Source organism: Talpa europaea, assembly GCF_964194135.1.
Source record: "Talpa europaea genome assembly, chromosome: 11".
Classification (NCBI taxonomy): domain Eukaryota; kingdom Metazoa; phylum Chordata; class Mammalia; order Eulipotyphla; family Talpidae; genus Talpa; species Talpa europaea.
The window spans coordinates 47162751-47188180 of NC_140078.1; the positions used below are offsets into that span (position 1 = coordinate 47162751).

General features: G+C 38.0%; 1 protein-coding gene across 1 annotated transcript in view; it reads right to left on the minus strand.

The window, feature by feature from the left end:
- The window catches only part of ABCA13 (ATP binding cassette subfamily A member 13), a gene marked incomplete at its 5' end in the record, with an annotated part of 529302 nt that overhangs the window by 122336 nt on the left and 381536 nt on the right, over window positions 1-25430 (minus strand). The window contains one exon of the mRNA XM_084247732.1: window positions 13780-13888. Within this exon, the coding sequence (XP_084103858.1) occupies window positions 13780-13888 (109 nt within the window). The remainder of the gene's footprint in view (window positions 1-13779; window positions 13889-25430) is intronic.

Consider the following 25430-nt stretch of genomic DNA (forward strand, 5'->3'; position numbering starts at 1 on the left):
ATCATCTCAGACTGCCAAATTGTCCCTTATTCAACTTGTCCACCACTATTAATGTACAATCAACCTTCCAGTCACCAGACTCAAAACTTGAGTCTTCCTCACTTCCCATTCTGTTTCACCCTTCTGTCGAAGAAGTTGCCAAGTTCTATAAGGTCAGTTCTCATTCATGCACATCATGCCCCTTCCCAGGATTGTTCTAATTTTCCTCTTCCCCAGTAGCATCCATTCTCCATCCTGCAGCTCTACTGAATTTCATAAAATGAATAGAATGAAAAATATAAAATTTGTGTTCTTTGTATTGTCATGGCTGCTTTTCAGGATGCAGCCTCAAATGCTCATGTTCTTCTATTCTCCTACATAAAATTCTAGGTTGCTGCCACTTTTTCCACAATTTAAGTGCAGATGTGTTCCATGTTTTCCTTAGACACCCTTGCCCAACTCCTTCCATATCTCCACTCCCTTCTTATCTCTGTTCAATGATAGTACTAATTTTTAAAAAATATTTATTTATTTATGAATACAAGAGATGAGGTGCAGGCCACAGATGTGGGGGGGAGGCGAGACAATTCACCAGAGAAAGAGTGGGGAGCAGAACAGGCAGATTGACTGATACACTGCTGAGGGGAACAGTGGGCAAAACAGGAGAGGTCTGCTGCCCCATGTGGGTCAGTTCCCTGGTTGGGAATCAAACTTATGCTGCAGTGGCTGAAGATAGCTTCATAGTGCTGTGACTTATCCCCTTGCACCACAGGGAGGCCCTGATGGTATTAATTTTTGAACACATTCCAGACGCAGAACCCAGAGACATAAAGGAAAGAAATGAGAGGTATATCTCAGGTCCTGAGCCTTTATATCCCCATGAGCAGAGAGAAGGGATTGAGATTCAAAATATTATGAAAGTCCACTATGGTCTTGTACGTTGTTCAGGATATTAGTCCATTTACATAAATTATTTTTTTAAGATTTATTTATTTATGCATACAAGAACTGAGGTACAGGCCAGGGGTGTGGGGGCTGAGAGGATTCACCAGAGACTGAGTGGGGAACAGAACAGGCAGATTGACTGAAATACACTTGCTGAGATTAGCAGCAGGAGAGTCAGGAAAGGTCTGCTGCACCATGTGGGTAGCTATCTGGGCTGGGATTGAACTAGTGCTTAATGGTGCAGATAGCTTCATAGGTTGTGTCTTAACCCCTTGTGCCACCAGGGATGCCCCTTTTTACATAAATTCTTATAGAACAATACTGTCATAACACTATTATGCCTGTTTAAATGATATCTGATGTGCAGATAATTTAATAAACCTTCCCAGGTCTGGCAAACCGTGACTGAGCTGGGTGTAAAGCCTTGGGCTGCAAGGACCAGAACCTATGTTCCTGCCAGCACTTCATGTTTCTCCCTTCAGTAAACATTTGTGGCTTTTCAAGGAAAATATCTTTAAAGTGGGATGAAGACAGGGTTCAGGGTCAATGCCTTGCTTGTTCTGCAATGAAAAGCTGCAAATATTTTTGTGGAGTTTTAATAATAAAATTGCAAACTGCTTTCACGTTTTCTTTATTTCTACAAGGTTGCAAGAGTATCATTTCTTACTTTAGGCCAAAAGTCACTGTGGAAAGATTAAAAAAAATATGCTACCATTTGCTTTCTGTACCCTTTTTGCTCTGTTCTGAATTGATCACCTTCATTTTCACACCCATCCTGAATTTGTGTCATCATTTTAGGGTTGTAATCTCAGAAAGGAGAGTACCTCTGGTGCCCTATCTCACTGATGAACTGGTTGACTGCTTCTGTGGTTAGCAGCTCTCCTATGTGTCAGGCCCTATTATCATTCTGCAATCTGAGATGAAATTCTGTTACAGAAACTAGTACAATGTGCTTACATTTCTTTGTATGTCAGCTGGAAGTGTTCTACAATTACAGATTCTTCCAGGGAAAAGGAGATCCATGTAATGATACAGCTTGGACACATTTTTATTTTCCAGAAGCCAAAACAGGAGCAGTGGTATGTAGAGCAGGTAAACGGTTCCTGACGCAGGAGGACCCAGGTTCCCAAATAACCATCCAATCAACAATCAATATATAGGCACCGAAATCCTTTTCTAGAGACTGGGAGAGTGTGCACTAACCACATGCAAACACAGAATGAAAACCTCAACTATGGCAGCAGAGGACAGGAGCTGATGCATCTCACTTAATGGGCATTAGGAGATATGCTACTAGAAGCTACTACTCCCTCCCAATGCTGAGACACTTGGTATTGACCCCTATGTACATCATTGTGCCTTCATGCCCTGTCCTGCTTCTGGAAAAGAAGATACCCTAGATTCTCAGACTCTGCCACACCTGGATCTGAGAAGTTTGAAGCCACTGGTGCAAATACTCAAACTCCAAAAAGTCCAGAGTCTTTGCTTTCCTTTCTATGAATCTGCATTCATAAATAATTCTGAGGGGCCACAGCTTTTCATTTGGAGCAGAGTTTCAACTACTATAATTTACATATTTAATATGAGTAAATATTTAGATGTAAACTTTGAAGAGACACATATGCTATGAGAGCATCGCTCATGTACCTACAGGGAAACCAGACAACCTTGGAATGCAGCCCTCCTGCTCCTTGCTCAGTGAGATAGGAATCTTCCCAGGCATGCAAAGTCTACAATTACACTTCATCTCATTCATAGCCATTCCCTTATCTGCTATGAAATTAAGAAAGTCTTTTCACAATGTAAGATATGGATAAATAAAAGGTCTTGGAAGAGGGCCTCCCCTGGTGGCACAGTGGTTGAGAGCTGGGCCACGAAGCTGCTCACAGCCTCCACAGTGCTGGTTTGATCTCCGACCACTGGCGAGTGTCCCACATGGTGCGACAGACCTCTCCTGCCGCGCCCGTTGCTCCCCTCAGCAGTGTTATTTCGTCAGTCTGCTTGTTCTATTCCCCGCTCTGGCTCTGGTGAATTCTCTCACCCTCCCGGCTTCTGACTGTACCCAGTGCTTGTATAAATAAGTAAACAAATAAATTAAAAAAAAATAAGGTTTTGGAAGACAGCATTTAAGAAGGAAGGCCATCATACCAGCAGGAAAATTTCTCCACTGACTTTCAGAGTCTTGGGTTATAATGCCTCATAGGGCATTCAGACCTGAAGTTAAACAATAGTTGGAGTATTTCTGATTTTGGTGGTAGACATTTGGGTAGCCATCAATGAAGTTTCATCAAGGGTCAAATAGAGTTGATACTTCTTCCTTTGGAGGATTGATAATTGATTCAATTCGCTCCTTGGTGACTATGATATAGCTGCATGCTGATGGCCTGGAGGAACATGGCCCCCTGCAGAGTTCTCCATCCTTGAAGGGATGCAGCCCACTCACAGGGCAATATATGATGCTGAAGGATGGACTGCAGTACCAAGGGTTTCAGGATGGGGAGGGGGCAGGAGCTCCCAAGGAAAAATCTGTCCTAATGGGGTACATGGACCCACATCACAGCACTAAGAGGCAAGAGGAGCACAAATATGGAAGACTGTCTGATGCCTGCAAGGCAAGGCCTATGAAGAGCAAACACAAAGTATACACTAGTAAAGCCTAAATGGCTTTTTGGTTTATGAATGCTGGATGAGCTTTGGATTTTTATATTGCAAGTTTATTATTACTAAGATAGATTCTTCAGAAACAGTTAATGTGTAGGCAAAGCTCTGTAGGATTAAACATTTCAAAACCAAGCTAATATTTCCCTATATTAGTACTGAGATTTTGTTTTTTTCAAAAAAGGAGAGAAACTTCATTACTCAAATAAGTAACTGTGCTTCTGCTTTATAAATAAGAAGAATGAGAAAAAGAACAAATATGACACAGGGGGATGTAACTCTCTTTTCAAGAGGCCTGTAATTCCTGAGACTCCTGCATAAGAGGCATTAAGATGAAAGAGCAAGTATGCCTGCCAGGGCCATTTAAATATACTGGCTCCTTTTTATTTTAAATCAAATTTTATTGGTTTGGCAATCCTTTACATAATGGTATAACTTTGAGAGCACAATTTCACACTTCAACATGTGCATGTGGTTACTCACCCTCGAACAAAGCTCCAGTGTTAAAATACTATCAAATTACATCCCATTCTTTCTGGGTAACCACTAAATTTTTCAGAGTCTAAGAGTTATTTTTGTTGTTTTGGCATTTTTTTCCCTTTGGTTATATTTCACAAATGAGTAAAACTATTTGGTAATTGTCTTTCACTTTCTGACTTATTTCACTAAACACAATCAACTCCAGAACCATCCATTTTATTCCCAAAGTCACTACTTTATCTTTTTTTCAATATTTGAGTAGAATTCCAGTGAGTATATTTCATCTGTCGATGGACATTTAGGATGATTCCATGTCTACAATAGTGAATAAAGCTGCAATATCAAACAAATAGTCTTTGTACAGAGAAAGAAACTATACAAAAAAAAAAAAAGACAACTACTATGGACTGGAAAGAGATATTTATACATCACATATCTGACAAGAGGTTAATTTCCAAAATATATAAAGAATTTATACAACTGAACAACAACAACAGCAATTTAAAAAAACAAACACCACAATCAAACAATGGACAAAAGACATAAATAGAGATTTCTGCAAAGAAGACATACATATGACCGAAAGGCACATTAAATGAAAAAATGCCCAATATCATTATTCTAAGGAAAATATAAATCAAAACTACAGTGAGATATCACCTCACTTATATGAGAATGGCCCATATCAAAGAGACTGGAAGTAACAAATGGTAGTGAAGAATCCCCTGTACACAGTTCATTAGAATGCAAATTGGTGCAGCCTATATGGAAAATAATATGAAGATTCCTTAATAAGTCACGAATGGAAATGACATATGTTACATTTGATTCCACTTCTAGGCATTTACCCAAATATGAAATATGGGTAAATATGAAAACATTAATATGGAAAGATCTTTCCATCCCTATGTTCACTCATAATTACTTCTCATTACAACCCCTGCCCCTAAAAGAGCAAACTTTTACAATCAAAGCTTTTCCACAGATTTGAGAAGAGGAGGTCTTAGATGCTGTCTCACAGACCAGGAATCCTGGCACACATGACTCTCCTAGGATGGAGCCCAGCAGAGATAAGGTGCAGCCACAGAGCTGGTGAGGGGAGAAGGAAACTGAGGCAGAGTTAGGTTTTAGTAGCTAATCTAAGGCCAAACGTAAGTGGTAGCATATGAGATTTTTAATTCTGATTATCTGGATTACAGTTTATACATTGTCTGTGAAACTTGGAAAATCTTTTTGGTCCTGATGTCTTTGTAAAAACCATTTAAATGCTCTGTGATTGGGTTGTTATTTCTATTGCACTCTGTGTGCTCAGAGCTGGATTAAGGTAACAACCGAATTGTGATAGAACCTTAGATTTGGCAATGTTAGGAAAAGATTCAAGATTCTTGAGGGAAGAGTACAATGGCTCAGCACCATGAGAAAAGAGTGTGCTCACTGCACTCTTCAGGGTCACTTTACGGGATTTCAGAAATGACACCAAAATATACATTCTGAATAAATTTGAATGACTTCTCATTATTTGATTATACTTAATTTTTACTCTCTGGGCTTTTCTTTCTAAGAATTGGCCCAAAGTAATATATAAATACATAAAATTAAGTTTCTCATTACATATCCTCATTTAGTTATATCTTTTATGATCCCAGACTCTCTATATTTGTCATTTGTAAAAATACACATCTGTGCTTTTGTCCAATATCCATTATGATAGCAAGATACTGAACTCGTCTCCAAGTCAAGTAGTCACTTTTGAGCTCATTCCTCCTGTAAAATATATCATTGTAGGTATCAATATCCAGATGTCTGTAAACATCTTCACCAAAAGAAATGGCTTGCCTCAGCATTGATCATTATGAAAAAGTGTGTGTCATTTTAATTAACTCACAATGAGTCATCAGTGAGATATGGGAGAGTAAAGAAGTTAATTCAATCTAAGACAGTATTAAAAGAAAAATATAAATATTTCTGACAGGAAAGTATTTTGAAGACTTTCTCTTTCCCTATTTAATTTATTCTATAAAAAAAACTTTTTTATCAATATTAAGGTTAATTAGTACTTTGAATAATAGATGTCAATTGTAAAATGTTTTAAAATAATGAATAAAGAATAAATTAATAAAATTAAAACATTATAATATGATGAAAAACCAACCAGAGATATTACTATTTGCATTTTCATATTCATTATTTCAAAATTTCTAGGGCTTTCTCTACATATACACATTATCATAACTTAATTATGCTTTTATTTCATATAGCTTCTATTACATGGATCATTATTACATTCAATTAACATTTTCAACACATATATGCAAACATTTGCATAGTTTATGTGTTTCACTAGAACAAATGATCACCAAGTTCTTTTACTCATTTTGAGGATTCAATGATTTTTTCAATCTTACTTTTGATGGCTACTTCCAATGACTTGAGGTATTCTTTTCCCCTAGGAATATATGTACAATATGTGTAGAAGTCATATACTACAAACAGATATCTCTGGGACCTGTTTAATTTATTTATTTTTTTTAAAATATTTATTTTATTTATTTATGCATACAAGAGCTGGAGTGTAGGTCAGAGGTGCAGGGGGTGAGAGGATTCACCAGACACAGAGTGGGGAACACAACAGGCAGATCTACTGAAGTACACTGCTGAGAGGAGCAGCGGGTAAGACAGGAGAGGTCTGCCAAGCCTGGTTAGTTCCCAGGCTGGGGATCGAACTCATGCTACAGTGACTGCCAACAGCTTCATAGTACTGAGACTTAACACCTTGCACCACCAGGGAGGCCCATAGGGCCTGTTTACTTTATAAGAAATATCTTCACTAGGTACAGAATTTTGGGTGCAATTTTTCCATGCCATACTCTATATCAACTGGATTTTAAGGTTGTAGTTTAAAAGTAAGAAAAATTCTGGCTCCTCCAGCAGTACAGCCCCAATACTGCCAGGTCCTTCCCCTTGTGACAAAAACTCCTATACACTACACTACAACTAGCACTGGAAGAGCCTGACAGGTGGGAAGAAGGAGAACATGAGAAACAGCACAATTCCCTGTTTTCAAACTACCCCTCTAGGTCCCAGGCACAACTCTGTCATTAAGACTGATAGGGAAATCTTAGACATAAGCAGCCTATTCAGCCACCATTATGGTTACCTGAAGTTGTGCATTCCTATACAAAGGTCAGAACTGTCCAGTCACAGTCATATGAGCCAAGGTGATTTTCAAATCAAGAGCAGAAAGCTTGATCACTCTGGGAAGGGTATGCATCACAAGGTATGACTAGGAATGCCTGGGGGACTGATGACAGATGCATAAACTTACTCCTGATTCATACATCATGAGGTATGACAGGGAATGCCCGGGGCACAGGGCAAGGCCAGACGTATGACAAGGGACCCCAGAAGCTGATCAGTGGAATGCCTTGTTGATAAGATTAGGACCATGGCTGGGGGTCTGGGGTCCAGTTTCAATTACAACACTTGGTCATCAAGCTGATAACATGGTCAGTAGACTCATGTTCCCTCAAGCCCTAGATGACATTCCTGAGTTTCACCCATCTTTTTCTCCTTGTCCTCCTAACACGTGCAGCTGATGCTGTATGATTATTCTATCAATAAAAATGGCCAGGATTTTGCTCTCAAGCAGCATCCTGCCTTGTGCAGCCTGCTCCATGGCTCCCGTGTTTTTGTCAGTGTGGTGTTGCCCAACACAACAGAAATCTGAACCCCCTTCTCTACAACAAGCTGGCGTACGGCAGTGCCCCACTTTGGATAGAATGTCCGGGCCCAATAGCAAACTAAACGTGCATAGTTTAGTTTTTCAAGCTATACTTTAACAGGATTGCCTGCTCTAGAAAAAAAAAATGGAATGGACTGTTTTCTTATATGGTTCTTATATGTTCAAGATACAATTGAAAATATTCTTCATGACAAAAATCAGGAGGATCACAAATTAACAATCACAAGACACTAACAAGAAGCCAACATTGGTATAAAATGTTGGAATTATTTGACAACAGACATCATGAAGAGATTTCAACCATAATTGTGAATTCTCTGTAAAAAATAGACAAATATGGGGAAAGATATGAAAGTGGAAATTCTAGAAATAAAAAAAAGAAATTAAAAAAAATTACTAGTTGTGCTCAATAGTTGAGTGAAGATGAAAAAGGATTAAAATCCATGAATTTGAGGCTGAAATAACAAATTTTCCCCAAACTTAAAAATAGTATTTCTATTTTCAGTTAAAAATATTTTAAATAGTTAAAAAATGTTTAAAATAATAGTTAAAAATGGAGAAACGTAAGGCCCTAGGGAAAAATGACAAAACAGCTAGCATTCCTATTACTAGAGGGCAAGAAGTAGAAAACAGGGAGTAAACTTTATATGATATTTGCAGATATATTGGCTGAAAGTTTTCCAAGTTTGGAAAAAGTCACAAATCTAAAAAAAAAACCCAAAACAGAGTTAAGTGAATCCAAAGAGAAAAGTCTCAAATAATTCTATGCTAAGATACATGACAATTAACTTCCCCAAACTTATGAGAATGAAAATATCTTAAAGCAGCTACAGAGAAAGAAAAGGGAACACAAAGTCTAATGATAGTGGTTTTCTTATTTGGAACAGGAGTCCAGGAAGAATTGGCACATTTTTTAAGTGCTAAATGTATGTCTTTTCCAACTGACTATGAATTATATAATCAGTAAAACTATCAAGAATCAAATAAAAATAAAAATATTTCCAATTGAAATAAAACTAAGAATTAATTTGTCTCTAGCAAATTCACCCTTAAAGATTAGCAAAAGTAACTCTTCTGAAGAAATAGGAAGGCAAAAGGCATAGAACTTCCAGAAGCATAACACATAAGATTGTGTTAAAAGTCAGGTTAAATGCAACCATCTTTCACCTCATGAGTTTCTTATGTCATATTTAGTGACATGTATGAGAATTAGAATGCTGCCTGATATGATTTCCAATGTGTAAGAAAATACTTAAGAAAATTATATTTTAAAACTGGAGAGGGTTCAGGGACCTGAATTAAAATAAGGTTTTTACACATTACTCAAAGCAGTAAATGTTAATACCACTGGATTGTAATAAGTCACACATGCAAATTATAATACTAGAAAAAAACACCAAGAAAATTAAATGAAATGATATACTCAAAATAGTACAAGTAAATCAAGATGGAATCCTGAAAAGCTGTTTAGGTAAAATTCACAGTAAGGCAAGACAAGAGAAGCAGGGGCAACAAAACAAGCAATAAATTGTCAGAATTAAGCCCATTGATAGTTAAGTCTATTCAATGTAAATTTTCTTATATACCAATTAAAAGGCAGAGATTGGTCAAGTAGATTAAAAAGTATAACCCAACCATGCATTGACATCTTTTTATATTCAATAAAGTGGTTTAAAAAAAATGTGGGAAGGTGGGCTTCCCTGATGGCCTAAGGGGTTAAGGGCTACCACTGCCCTTAACTGCAATGGCCTGAGTTTGATCCCTGGCCAGGGAGCTGACCCACATGGTGCAGCAGACCTCTTCTGTTTCCCCTGCTGCTCCCCTCAGCAGTGTATTTCAGTCAATCTGCCTGTTCTGTTCCTTACTCTGTCTCTGGTGACAACTCTCACCTCCCCCACACCTCTGGCCTACTCCTCAGTTCTATGCAAAAATAAATAAAATCTTAAAAAATGTGGAAAGTTGAACAGAGATGTTTAAGGTGATGTGGGTAAGAGAGACAGTCTTGACAGAATTGTGCAGGTACCGGGGTGCCCAGGAACGGCAGCCCCTGCTAGGAAGGCTGGCCCTGCTTAGGGTTTGGGCAAGAGGAGCAAAACAAGAAAAGAGGCTGCAAAAAATGAGTTAGGAGCAACTGGTGTGCACCAATTCAGAAGTGTGCACTTTATCATGGAACCCAATATAAGCCATTCATATTCTGAATATTCAACACTATGACATTTAGCATTTTAGGCATACTTCTCCCAGCAAAGTGTCAACATCGTTACTGCACCTTTATTCCTGAAAGCTAAGTGAAATTTCAAGAGTGATACTGCCTTGAGACAAGAACAATCTGAATGGGAAGAAACTCAAATGTGTGCTATATGATTGAAGGTTTATATGAAGTGATCTGTGATGGACAAACAGGATTGGATTTTTTTTTTTCATTATTTTACCTAACAGACATTGTGGTGAGAATGTAAAAGAAAGTAATAAGAAATTCATATAAAGATAAAGAAGAGAAAATTCCAGGGAGAAGGGACTATGATTTGAGGTGGGAATACAGGTGAAATGTTTTGGAGGCAGCAAGGACTTTGATGTGATCAGGGTCACTGTGCTGTCTAGGGTAGTGGGTGAAGGCACAAATACTGTCCAGTGGTTTCAGAAAGGTTTGCAAGCCAGATCAGGGAGGGTATTGGAGGGGGGGGGCATGGATAATAGTTTGTCTTTTTATCATAAGAGATATAGAAGTTAGACAGTTAGCACAATCTGAAGAACAAGTCCCATGGCAAACATGACACTGTTGGGAAGGGGTGCAGGGGAATAAAGGGACTACTGCAGCATCCAAGCTAGAGAGATGGTGCCTTGGGTCATGTGAGAAGTGGTGCAGGCACAGAAAGCAGGTGAAATCAGGTCTCAAAGGCAGAAGAGACAAGACTTATTATTTTTCAACTTAAGAATTTGCTTGGTTCTCCTTTATGATTTCTATCACTTTGTTTTTATTCAGTTTTTCATCCAAGTTTTCCTTTAGCAATTTTGAACATACTTTAAAAAAATATTGTAAAGTTTTTGTCAACTATGCCTGATGCCTCTGTTTCTTCAGGAATGATCTCTGATAAGTTATTTTGTTCCTTTGAATTAGTTATGTATTCCTGTTTCTTTGTCTTAATCATATTCCTTAACCTTTATTTTTGATTCTTCAACATTATGGGGGCCTTGCGAACCTGTCAAAGGGACTGTCCTTTGTAGGGATAGCTAATTACTAGAGACAGCAAACAACTTATCTGCAAGTGTGCCTATAGATCCATCAGTTTTCTATTTTGCCTTAAATATTGAAAATATTCCCTTTCATATCATCATCCACCAGAACTCCCATTTATTATTGATGTGTGAGAAAGAGATAGAGAGAGACTCTTCTAACTCTTCTTCAGCTTCTTCACAGCAAAACCTCAATAAAGCAAAGTTCATTTTTCTCCTAAATCCCTAACTTCTTTCTACTTTATTCCTTCTACTTTGAATTCTACTTCATTCCCTCTACTTTGAATTCCATACCTGTGCTCCACTGCTCTTTGGAGGTTAACAATGTTAACCTATGCCTATGCCAATATTAACATGCCTATGTTCTGATTCTTCCTGAGCATTTGGGCATATCCTTTGCCCTTCTTCTTGAAAGTCTGTTCTTCCCTGTGTGAATATCTTCCTGCTTTGGGGGCTGCAACATCTCTGTCCCCTTCCAATTGTTTTGCTCACAGTCTTATTATCATCTGAATGTTTGACTGGTCTGTGCAGGATCTCACTCATTTAATCTAGCACCTCTACTAAGCTTCAAGCTAATGGCTTTTACTTATAACCATGCTACTAAACATGCGTCTCTAGTTTTTTTAATCTTGAACTTCTGATGAAACATTTGATTTTTTCATTTAATATGCAACTTAAGTCCAGCTTCTCTGAAACTGTACAAATGACATCATCCCTTCCTTGAAAACGTCTCAGTATTCTAACTTGTTTCTCATAATGTCATCATTACTGATCAGTCATTCATTCATTCTCAAAAGCTCAGATTTATATTTTATATACTTTAAACACTTCTACTACATTTGCCAGGTTCTTCATAATCTTCTTTCCCTGTCCCCAACACTTCACCCTTTCCTCCCAACTATCTGAACTTTATCATTTCTTTTTTTTTTGACAGTTTCTCCCTGCCATGTATGAGTTATCTCTAAATTGTGAGAAACATTATTTTATTCCAATATTTTATTCTACTTGATTGCAACCAGATAATTCTTTCTAACATACTTTGATCTGATCATTCCCATTCTCAAATATAGATAAAGGCTGTCTACTTTCTTTTACAAAAAAGCAATAACACTTAATCTGTCAACCAAGGTCAAGTAGAATTTGACCTCAGCCAACCTCTCAGAGATCAACAATTGTTTCTTTATGCTCATTTTTATGCTAAGGTCAAAATGGACTCCTCTATGGCCTCCCTGGTGGCACAAGGGGTAAAAGCACTGCATGATGAAGCAATCCACAGCCTCAGCAGCATGAGGTCAATCCCCAGCCAGCCAGAGAGCAACCCACATGGTGAAGCAGACATCTCCTGTCTCATCCACTGCTCCCCTCAGCAATGTATTTTGGTCAATCTGCCTGTTTTGTTCCCCACCCTGTCTCTGGCAAATCCTCTCATCCTTTGCATCTCTGGCCTGCATCCCAGCTCTTGTATGCATAAATAAATAAATAAATCTTTTAAAAAATGGGCTCCTTTATAAAACTTCCACAGATAGTATGATTTTCTCTTACATCAATAATGCCTATAATATCTCTGACATCAGTCACTCTTCTGCCCTTTGTTTAAGTTCAATGTTAGTGACTCCCCTCTAATGGAACACACTCCATCCAGGCCCATAAGATACAACCTCTCATTCTCCTTTGCAAAAAAGGCAAAGAAAAACAGAATTTGTTGTGAATTCATCCTTGAATAAAAGCATGATCCCATTATTGAACTTGCTCAAAACCATAACTGGTATGTAATTTCTCTGAGTCCCAGTATTCTACTCAATTTAGCTGGTAAATATTTCCCACCTTACAAAATGAATTTGAAAATTAAATGAGACCAAGAATATTAGATAATTAATGGATTACTTCTTATATTTCAGACAATAATTATCACTGTGTTCTCTCTGATCTATAGGACTGTATAGGACTTCTTTTGTACTTCTCTAGGTATATAGTTTTTAATTTTTAATATTTCATACAATCATTCCAAAATAATTTATTAAAAAATTAATGCAAAAGGAAAATAAATATGAAAGAATAACATAAGATTTGAGTAAAGTGATAGCATATTGATGTAATTGTTTAACATTTATTTCTCTGTGTTAACACCTCAAAAAGTATATTCTGTGAATAAACATTTCATTTTTATTTTAAGGAACTAAATGAATTGATAAATTATAACTTATCCTACCCATGTGAATTATGTAAATCCCCTTAAACCAAACTCACTCTAGATTCCACATATGGGCCTGTGTCGCTTTTTCAAAATGAGATTTATTTAAATAAGCAATAAACAATGTCATTATTTCAAAATAAGAAAGGAATTGATAACAAATCCACAAACACAAATAATTGATGAATTGAGGGCACAACTATTATGGCTGAACTGTATTGTTTATAACAAATACTCCATATAATTGCACTTTAAAAACAATTCATTCTTGTTTCGATAGGCTATCAAAGTCATTAGGAGAGGACTCTCAAGTCACCTTTTACTCTCCTCATCTCACAGATGAAGCCATAATTTCAAGAAGGCAAAAGAGATAGTTAATGAGGCAAATACGGCCTATAACTTTGTAAGCATTTATATGTAGACGGCTGGCAAGTAGAAGCCTTTTTATGACTTTTCATATTCCTATTTAGAAACCTTGCCACGTTTTATACTTTTTAAAACATTGTCTTTTGAAAATAGTGAATTATAACGCATGAAAAAATAGCATTACCGTATTTTCTCCAGTCCACATCAGGGGGTAAGAACTTCCACAACATAAGGTTGTTTAGATGGTTTAAGTAGGAAGGTAGGGAATGAAAACCCTTCTGATTATACCAAACCTAAAAAAAAAGAAACATAATGACTTCCATGACATTAGTTCTTAAGTCTATTTGAAGGCTATTCTCAGACATAAGGAGTACATGTGTCAATTTGTTTCAACAGCACCTGAATGCAGGACTCAAAGTAATGTTCTTGCATGGTTGACAATCAGCAGTGAATTTCAGTCTGCTAATTTTGTATTTATCTCAAGCATATAATTTGCAGCTAAAAATAGATTATTTTTACCCAGAACAAACGTGAATGTTATTCTATAATTATATTCTCATAAAGAAAAAAGAACCTAAGCACATCACTTTTTTTCTTTCTCAGTTAGTAAAATAATGAAATTCGACCCACAAATTAAAAAGTGTGGACAGTTATCAGAAAAAAGATTACTTTTAAATTAATAACTGAATAGGGAACATTTTTCTCAAAATAAAATTGAACTGAACATTTGCTGAGAATGGAGAATAAAATAACATCTTTCAGATGGAAGACAGGTGAAGGAGAAAATAGATAATGCTATTAAAGTTAAGATAATAAGTAGTATTAAAATAATTAATTGAACTATTAGAATCTATTTCAAAATATTAAAATATAATGAAAAAATTTAAAAATATACTCAGTTTGGAAATCTGGTGAGTGTCTTCAAGTATAATGAATCAATGTTCAAATTTTGGTCTTAATTGATTGAACAGCTAATTTCTCTAGGCAATGATATCTTTTTCCACAGGAAACCCCATTTGCAGAACTAGAACTACTCACAGAAAGTTAATGCTCAAAGAAACCTATGTAAGTTCTTAAAATATATGTGAAGTTAGGATCAAATAGTTGAGACACTTGCTTTCCAACCGATTATTTTTTTTTTAATCTCATCATAAACAGCATACTCTCTGGCAGCTATTGTGATCATGGGAATAGCTAAATAGTAAACTGTTGTTCATGTAGTTAAAAAATATACCCTCTCTATACAAGATAGTGTTCCCCAATTCTTTCTCAGGAATCCCACTTCACTAAGCAATTCAGAAAGCAGTCCCTTTATCTCTTTCATGTCAACCATCGCTACTCATTCCTTCCTCAAATGTGCTTAAGTTCTCAGAGAAATTCTTGAGAACCAGCTTTTAACTCTCAGGAGAAGGAATGTGGCTTGCAACCTAGTAATCATGAAGCCCAGGAAATTCATGCCATAACAGATCTGAGTGGAATTGTGTGACAAAATTTTAAGATATAAATGGGAATATAAATGTGTGTGTGATTCACATAATTCTGAAGTGCAGGGTAAAGCATGGAGGGGTCCACATTGAACCAGAGGCCTACATCCCATGCCAGAGATATGTCCATCCCTGTACCCCAAGCAGAGATTCCCTCTCACACATATATGCTTTATCATCTGTGCATTCATTTCTCCTTCACTCACACATACTCCTGAAAATATTAGTCATAGTTCTGGACATGATAGAAACTTGGGGTATTTTTAAGGTCATGGGATGGGCTGATAGAAGCAGAAAAAACATTGCCTATGGACAGTGGCACCTCCCACTAACATAGATTCTCATCTTTTTCTTCCTCAAGTCTTAATTTCCTTCACTGTTTAGAGTAAGAAAATATAGACAATGGGACGATTTGTATTAAATCTATGTTTTTCAAATGATTTGTTTTAAAGGCAGAGTAATTTTTTTTTTTCAATTTAAAAATGACAATGTGCAATGTATAGTCACCCAATAAAGCTGCTTTGATGGAGTGGTGTTGGGGAAGCCATTCTCCCTTTCTTTGCATGGTGGTTTCTGTTTCAGACTGCATTTACAGACTTGTTTCTTTACATTTCCTGTAACCATACTTTTATCCATGTGTTGTTTATGCCCACCCAGTCTGACTCTGAATTCAGTCATGTGACCTGTTTTAGCCAATGGAGTATGACACAGCAAATGTGTGAATAGCATTTGTCTACTCCTACAATCGTCCTTGTGCCTGTGCCCAGGCTAGCCAGCTGTAAGATAAGGCTGACAGAGTAGAATTGGTTCTTCATAGCATCCCAGCTAAGGCCAATATGCAGCCAACCACACCAAAAACAGTGACTGGTCAGGTCAGCACCACCTATAGTACAGAGCCACACCACTCATGAGCTAAATGAACATGTGTTGTTGAGGCCACTGAGTTTATAATTATCCCTTTTATAACATTACTGTGGCAATTACGTGGAATGTTACTGTCACAAAAACTGGAAATAAGTGAAACCAGTTTGATCAGCAAATGGGAGACAAGAGACAATTAGAAAAATCTGAAAATAGGGCCTCCCCAGTGGCGCAGTGGTTGAGCGCTGGGTTACAAAGCTGCCCACAGCCTCTGCAGCGCCCGTTTGATCCCCAGCTGTTCCCCGGCCACTGGAGGAGGGTCCCACATGGTGCGCAGACCTCTCCTGCCGCCCGCTGCTCCCCTCAGCAGTGTACTTCGGTCCTTCTGCCTGTTCTGGTCCCTGCTCTGACTCTGGTGAATTCTCTCACCCTCCCGCGCTTCTGACCATACCCAGTGCTTGTATAAATAAATAAATAAATCTTAAAAAAAAAAAAAGAAAAAGAAAAATCTGAAAATAGAAGAAAGCATCCTGGAGAGAGATCAACATGGTGGCGGGGAAACGCATCAAATAAGTCGTCCTATTAAAAAAAATGTTAATAGGGAGGAAAAGCGGCAGGTCCCTGTGAGAACTGGGACACGGAAGATAAATGGGCAACTCTGGCAAACTGCACGAAGAAGAAAGTTGCCATAAAAGAGGACTAGAAGAGAGGAAAGCTCAGAAACCAGCTACCCTCCCCCACCCACAAAGTGGGCACTCTCCAACCAACAGAAAGGAGGAAAACAAACAGAAAAACAAAAACAACCAACAAGAACAAACTACACATGAAGCGGGATTGTGAGTGGAAAGGAACTATTTCAGGCACCGCACCCTGTGAACTGGAACTGTGGAGAACCAGGCAGGAATCACCTAGAGGTGAGCAAACAGCTCGAGGCACTATTAGAGGAAGATAATGGCTCCAAGGAGGCCTACAAATAACCCAAGGCCAGCCTGTAAGCTTGTGCAGAAAAGCAGCATGCTGGAAAAGCATATGCGGATTGCAGATCGCAGCTGCCCAGGTGCCCCCGCCTGCAACCTAGGCTTTCAGGGAGATGCACCAGAGCCCTCATTGAGGTGAATGTCCCTCACTGAGTAATCAGAAACCAGGTGCCCGGACACAGAAGCGGGGTGCAAAAGGCGCCATTTCTGCGGACAATGAACTCGGCTACAGCCTGCGTTCTGGATCTGAGGGCTTCGGAACTGAGACCCGGGGCACAAAATTCGGGGCGCCGGATCCCCAAGATGGTGGGGCTCAGGGCAGACACAGCTCCCTCACACCTTGAGGCTCTCCAGCCACTCCCACTCTGTTCCTCTGGTCACATGAGGTAAAAAAAAAACAGTTCCTGAAGGACACTAGGAAAGATGTCTGGCGCCACCTAGTGACCAGAAAAAAATCACCAACATCCCCTTAGCTGGAAACTGGGGATCCCCAAAACACCCTGAGGCTCTGAGAGAGGGTGGGCCGCACAAACAGGGGTAAGGAGGGAAATAAGGCATGGAGCAAGACCCCATCCTAGAACTGAGATTCAGGTGCAGGATCCAGGGCATGGGATGTGCCATGACAGCAGGCACTGCACAGGGTGTCAGCCAGATTTTGGATCTGATAGCCCTGGAACTGAGACCTACAGTGCAGAATTCAGGTTGTGGGATCCATACAGCTGCGGGCACAGCACCGGGTGAACATGGAGCAAACACAGCACCCAGCTTGAATAAGAGCCCCTGTGTTGAGGTGCTCCCCTCACCCCACCCCCGTTTCTCAGAAAACCACTGGGAAAAAACACAGATCAGCAAGTACAGATCTGGTGCCACCTCGTGATCAGAACAAAATCACCAACTAGCTGATTCCCTATTGGAACTGAGTAAATACAGAGGGAGGGAACTGCAAGGGACAGTGCCCAGCAACTCAGCATCAACACCCTAGTGGAGTTTAGGCCTACCAGTGCTGGTCTCAGTCTGGTAAACACTTTCTGGCACCCCTAAAGGAGCACTCCAGAGAGATGCCTGCTAACACCAGTGGCACAACGTCTCAACACAAGAAATAATTAGAAAGCAAATAACAGGGAGAAGAAAAAATACAAATAACCAAGCAAACCCACAAGAAGACACACCACAAAAAGAAATGCGGTCACCAGAGCTCAACAATGACATGAAGATCTTCTCGGCCTATCAGATAGAGAATTAAAAAGCAATAAGAAAATGAAAAGGAAAAAAATGATTTGAGACAAATAATCACTGAACTGAAGAATGAAATTGAGACCTTAAGAAAGGAAAGAAAAGAAACACAGATTAAAAGATAACTAGAGGAGATAAAGAACTCTGGGAAAAGCCATGAAAACAGAATCGATGAAATGGAAGAAAGGATCAGTACTATCGAAGATACAGAAATAAAAAGAGCCAAAAGAGAAAAGGGGAGAGAAATAAAAATGAAGCAGTATGAGGAGACTTTTAGACAATTGTCAGACTCCATGAAGAGAGGAAATGTAAGAGTTATAGGCATTCCAGAAGGTGAGGAGAGAGACAAAGGAACAGAGAAATTATTCAAGGAGATAATTGAAGAAAACTTCCCAAGCACGATAAAGGAGATGGATATAGCCATACAGGAAGGGAGAAGAACTCCCAGTTACCATAATGAATAGAAAACTATGGCAAGACACCTAATAGTAAAGCTTGCAAGAGTCCAAGACAAGGAAATAATAATGAAACTGGCAAGGGGGAAGAAACAGATAACTTATAAGGGAAAACCAATCAGGTTAACTTCTGATTTCTCCGAAGAAACATTATGGGCAAGAAGAGAATGGAGTAACATATTCAGCAAACTTCAAGACAGCAAATGCCAACCAAGAATACTTTACCCTGCAAAGCTCTCCTTCTTCTACGAAGAAAAACTATGGACCTTCTCAGACAAACAGAAACTCCAGAAATTCATTACAACTAAACTCCCTTTCCAAAAAATTCTACAAGAAGTCCTAAAGCCAAAACCAACAGAGGCATGAACAAGAAGAACAGAATAAAGCAAGGAATAAAATCACAAAAAAGACAAACAAAATGGCAAACACAGATGCCAACCTATCAATATTAACTCTAAATGTAAATGGATTAAACTCATCAATAAAAAGACACAGAGTAGCAGGCTGGATTAAAAAACAAAATCCAACCTTCTGTTGTCTCTAGAAAACACATTTAACCACAAAAGATAAACATAGACTGAAAGTAAAATGGTGGAAAACAATCCTACAAGCAAATGGACCAAAAAAGAAGGCAGGAACAGCCATACTTATATCAGATGAAAGAGACTTCAAATTAAAAAAGGTAAAAAGAGACATAGATGGACACTACATTATGATAAAGGGGATGATACATCAGGAAGATATGACACTCATCAACATATACTCACCAAATGAAGGGGCACCAAAATATATTAGACAATTATTATCAGCTCTGAAAACAGATATTAAAGAAAATATATACATAGTGGGAGACTTCAATACCCCACTCTCACCAATGGACAGATCAACAAGACAAAAAATAAACAAAGACACTAGAGCCTTAAATAAAGCATAGAACTCATGGACTTAACAGATATCTGTAGGACACTGCACTCAAAAAAATGTGAGTACACATTGTTCTCTAGTTCATGGATCATTCTCCAGAATCAATCACATACTGGGCCACAAGACAAACATCAACAGATACATGAAGATCAAAATCATTCCAACTATCTTCTCCAATCATAAAGACATCAAGCTAGAATTAAATCATGAAATGAAAACAAGGAACCTTCCCACTTCATGGAGATTGAAATCCACACTACTGGAAGACCACTGGACTAATGAGGGGATCAAAGAAGAAATTAAAAAATACTTTGAGTAGAATGACAAGGAGGACACCTCTTTCCAGAATATATGGGATGCAGCAAAAGCAGTAATGAGAGGAAAATATATAGCAATAGAGGCTGACATCATCAAACAAGAGATAACTCAAAGAAACAACCTAATCTCACATCTCAAAGAGCTAGAAAAAGAACAACAACAACAACAAAAAACCCTAAAGCCAGTAGAAGAAAGGAAATAATACAAATCAAAGCAGAAATAAATGAATTGGAGATTAGAAAAACAATACAAAAGATCAATGAAACCAGAAGTGGGTTCTTTGAAAAAAATAAACAAAATAGACAAACCTCTAGCTAGGCTCACAAAGAAAAAGTGGGAGAAAACACATATAAATAGGATTACAAATGAAAGAGGAGAAATCACAACAGACCCAGTAGAAATCAAAAGAATAATCAGAGATTACTATGAACACCTATATGCAAACAAATTCAAAAACCTAGAAGAGATGGACAAATTCTTAGAATGATGTGATCATCCAAAGCTGGACAAGAAGAAATAGAACAACTAAACAGACCAATTATAAGCAGCGAAATTGAGGCAGTAATCAAAGCCCTCCCCAAAAACAAAAGCCCAGGCTCAGACAGCTTCACAAATGATTCCACCAAATGTTCAGCAGTGAATTAGTACCTATCCTACACAAACTCTTTCAAACAACAGAAAAAGAAGGAATACTACCAAATATGTTTTATGAAGCCAATATTACACTAATACCAAAACCAAACAAAGACAGCACAAAAAAAGAAAATTGCAGGCCAATCTCCCTAATGAACACTGATGAAAAAATCCTCAACAAAATCCTTGCCAACAGACTCCAACAATGCATCAAAGTGGGATTCATCTCTGGGGCACAAGGATGGTTCAACATACGAAAATCGATCAGTATAATCCAACACATCAACAAAAACAAAAATAAAAACCATATGATCATATCAATAGATGCTGAGAAAGCATTTGACAAAGTACAACATCCACTTAGAATGAAGGCCCTTGAAACTCTGGGGATAGAAGGAACATACCTTAACATGATAAAAGCTACATATGACAAACCCACTGCCAACATTATTCTCAATGGCAAAAAGTGGAAAGCCTTTCCTTTAAGATCAGGAACAAGACAAGGATGTCCTCTCTTACCACTGCTCTTCAATATAATACTGGAGGTCCTACCCAGGGCAATAAGACAAGGGAAAGACATACAAGGAATCCAAATAGGGAAAGAAGAAGTAAAATTATCACTATTTGCAGACGATATGATAATATACTTAGAGAACCCTAAAAACTTCACAGAAAAACTACTCGAAACAATCAACCAGTTCAGTAAAGTAGCAGAATACAAAATCAACACACAAAAATCATAGCCTTCCTATACACAATCAATTGGAAGAAGACAAAATCAAGAAAACCATCCCTTCTATAATTGAAACCTAACAAAGGAGGTGAAAGACCCATACAAAGAAAATTATAAAACACTGTTAAAAGAAATTGAAGAAGACACAAAGAAATGGAAAGACATCCCCTGCTCATGGATTGGAAGAATCAACATTATTAAAATGGTCATCCTACCAAAAGCAATATACAGATTCAATGCTATTCTGATAAAAATCCCAATGACATTTTCAAAAAAATAGAATGAACACTGATGAAATTCATATGGAACCACAAAAAAACACGAATAGCCAAAGCCCTACTAATGAAAACAAAGGAGAAAGGAGGTATCACACTTCCAAACTTCAAGCTATACTACAAAACTATAATAATTAAAACAGTTTGGTATTGGAATAAAAATAGACACACAGACCAATGGAACAGAATAGAGAGCCCAGAATTAAAACCACACTTATATGAACAACTAATCTTTGATAAAGGAGCAAAGAATATGCAATGGAACACGGACAGTTTGTTCAATAAATGGTGCTGGGAAAACTGGACCTGCACATGCAAAAAAAAAAAATGAAACTAGACCACTACCTCTCACCGTGCACAAAAATCAACTCAAAATGGATAAAAGAACTGGACATAAGACCTGAAACCATAAAATATATAGAAGAAAATATAAGAAAAACATTACAAGACATGCATCTCAGAAACACCTTTAAAGACTCATTACCCAAAGCAGTGATAGTGAAGGCAAATTTAAACATCTGGGATTACATCAAACTGAAAATCTTCTGCACAGCCAAAGAGACATTAACCAAAACAGAGGGACACCCCACTGATTGGGAAAAAGTCTTTGCACACCATCCAACTAATAAGGGACTGATCACAATGATTTACAAAGAAGTCACATGGCTCAACAAAAACAAAATAAACAATCCAATCAAGAAATGGGCAGAAGAACTCAAAAGACATTTCTCCAAAGAGATAATGCAAATTGTCAAGAGGTATACGAAAAAAAGTTCAACATCCCTGATAATCAGGAAAATGCAAATCAAAACCACACTGAGATACCACCTTACACCAGTAAGAATGGCACATATCAAAAAAAAAAAAAAAACAAAAACAAAAGCAAAAACAAAAACAAGCAACAACAAATGTTGGCGAGGATGTGGTGAAAAAGGAACACTCCTGCATTGCTGGTGGGAGAGCAAACTGGTCCAACCATTGTGGAAAGCTGTCTGGAGGTTCCTCAGTCTACTAAAAGTGGAGCTACCATATGATCCAGCAATTCCACCACAAGGGATCTACCCAAAGGACACAAAAACTGATTCAAAAGAGCACCTGTACACCTATGTTTATTGCACCACTATTTACAATAGGTAAAACCTGGAAACAACCCAAATGCCAAAAGTAGATGACTGGATCAAGAAGATGTGGAATTTATTCAGTAATAAATGGAATGGAATTTATTCAGTAAATTAGAATTTATGGAATTTATTGGAATTTATTCAGTAAAAAGGAATGGAATGGAATGGAATTTATTCACAATGGAATTTATTCAGTAATCAAAAAAGATAAACTCATGCCATTCGCAGCAACATGGATGGAGCTAGAAGGAATTATGCTCAGTGAAATAAGCCAGAAGGAAAAAGAAAAATATCGGATAGTTTTACTTATAACAAAGGAATATAGGGGAACCAAATAAGACATCAGTGTAAAAAAAATAATAACAGTACAAAACACAGCAAAGCAAAAACGGACATTATAAACCAGAGACATGCTGCAGGGGAGGAGGAGGAAGAGGGGTAAGAAGGAGGGAAGGAGGGAGGGAGGGGCACAGGGGACTGTGGTGATGGTGCATGTGTGCCCTAGGGAGGGAAATTCTATGGGGACTCAATCTGAGTGGGTGGGGGTAGCAAATATTGTGTAAAAAATGTAAAAATTGATAAATGTTAAAATAAAAAAATCTAAAAAGAAAAATCTGAAAATATATAAGAAATCATTAGCAATGCTGGGGGAAAATTACTGGAAATCTGCTACAGATAAATGATGATCCTCATTGTGCAATTCATCTGTTAAAATCAACTCTGATAATGTCAAATATAGGATTTATGAACAAAAACTTCTTGAGTCTATATGGATCTCTCTTGGCAAAGTATGGAAAAGATGAACTCAGAATAAAGATGGAGTAAGAGATGTGACAGTGAGAAACTTTGCAAGGATTGCTGAGAGAATGATGGTGCGAAGTGACTCTCTTGAGTAAAACAAAAGGTTTCTATGAATCATTGTACCCTGACATTCCCCCAAAACCAAGGGTTAATTTTAGAGAGAACAGTACGTGCCATCCAGAATCATGACTGTGGTTTAAGTGATAAACAAAAAGCCTCAAGTGTTCCGCAGTGAGCTGAATCAGGAAGGTACCAGCACAGAGGTGTAAACATGGGACTGGACAGCCTCTGAGAGTGCAAATTCCCTCTACAGAAAGAAGCAGGCTGAGATGTTGACAAAAAGTATATCTCTAAAAATCCTCTTTATAATGACTATCGAATATGATGGTCAAACTAACTAAGAGCACAGTTAAGGGACATTGAGAAGGTGGAAGTGGAAGGAAGGCAGGGTCTAGTTAGGGATCATTTTCCAAATAGGGAATCTGGCATCATGACCATGCACAGCCCACAACAGTCTTGTCTCAGAGATTTATGAGCTAAATTAACACTAGTGTTGATGGTACTGATGAGTGTGACCATTTGGCAAACATTACCTTTGGCATTACCTTGTCAATGAATGACTGATTTTGAAAACAGTTTTAAGGAACAGTGTTCTTGAACTTCATTTCAATTCTTCCATAAATTAACCTTTACTTGGGGTAAATTTTATCAATTGTGTAAGTAAATAAACTTATGTTATATTTTATAATGGTTTTAAAATTAACATTTAAGATTCAGTGGCTTTCAAATGAAAAGCTTTTTTTTTTTTTTTCCCCTCTCCCAAGAATGGTTTTCTAAAACACTAAACTGTGTTCTGGAAATAGACTGTGGATTTCTTCCCCTGACAATCCATACATGAGGACACAAAACAATACAGTAACTGAAGAAGGACATTAATCTCCTTTTAGAGATATATTATGACACCTCAGAGAGACTTTTTTCATGTAAGGAATCCTGAGAAACAGTTCCTCAGGAAAGTAAATAACAATAAAAAAAATCACTCAATGAATAGTCAAATGTATAGAATTCTATCCAATAATCAAGTGTATGCCGAACAGGAGGGGAACTGTGTCTGGCCTTTGTTATGTCTGGAGTATGTGCATTCTAGAGGCTGTTTTTATAAGCTAACCACTCAAGATATGATTGAAATAACTCATAAAGGCTCCATGAGAGACATTCTACAACATAATGAATTCTTAATTTTAACCCGTTCTTATGCAAACTTTTCATTTCCTCTTCAAAAGGATGAAAATCATACAGCCTATGGATTATGAATGTACCTTAAACATCAAAGTAAAAGGCCAGCCATTAATAACTGAAAGGTTTTTTGGTTTTTTTTTTAATATTTTATTTATTTATGCATACAAGGGCTGGGGTACAGGCCAGAGATGTGGAGGGTGAGAGGATTCACCAGAGACAGAGTGGGAAACAGAACAGGCAGACTGACTGAAACACACTGCTGAAGGGAGCAGCAGGTGAGACAGGAGAGGTCTGCTTCGCCATGTAGGTTGCTCCCTGGCCAGCCGGTGATCGAACTCATGCTGCATAGGCTGCGGTTTGCTTCACAATGTGGTGCTTAACCCCTTGCACCACCAGAGAGGCCCCTAATAACTGAAAGGTTAATGCAATAATTTGACATGACATCACCCACCAACAGTGGCTATTGGTATTTAAAATTACAGATGCCCTTTACAGCTCACTACAGTATTTTGACTACCTGGCTTCCTAAACTGAAGGTCACTCTCTGAAAGGCTAGATGCAGTTTGTTTGCATGACTGTGCCTGGCAAAACATGGATCAAACATTAGAAACTGTAGAAGTCTTGGGCCTCCCTTTTGGCACAAGGGGTTAAGCACTATAAAGCTATCCTCAGCCTCTGCAGCACGAGTTCTATCCCCGGCCCAACAGGGAGCTTCCCACATGGTGCAGTAGACCTCTCCTATCTTGCCTGCTGCTCCCCTCTGCAGTATATTTCTGTCAGT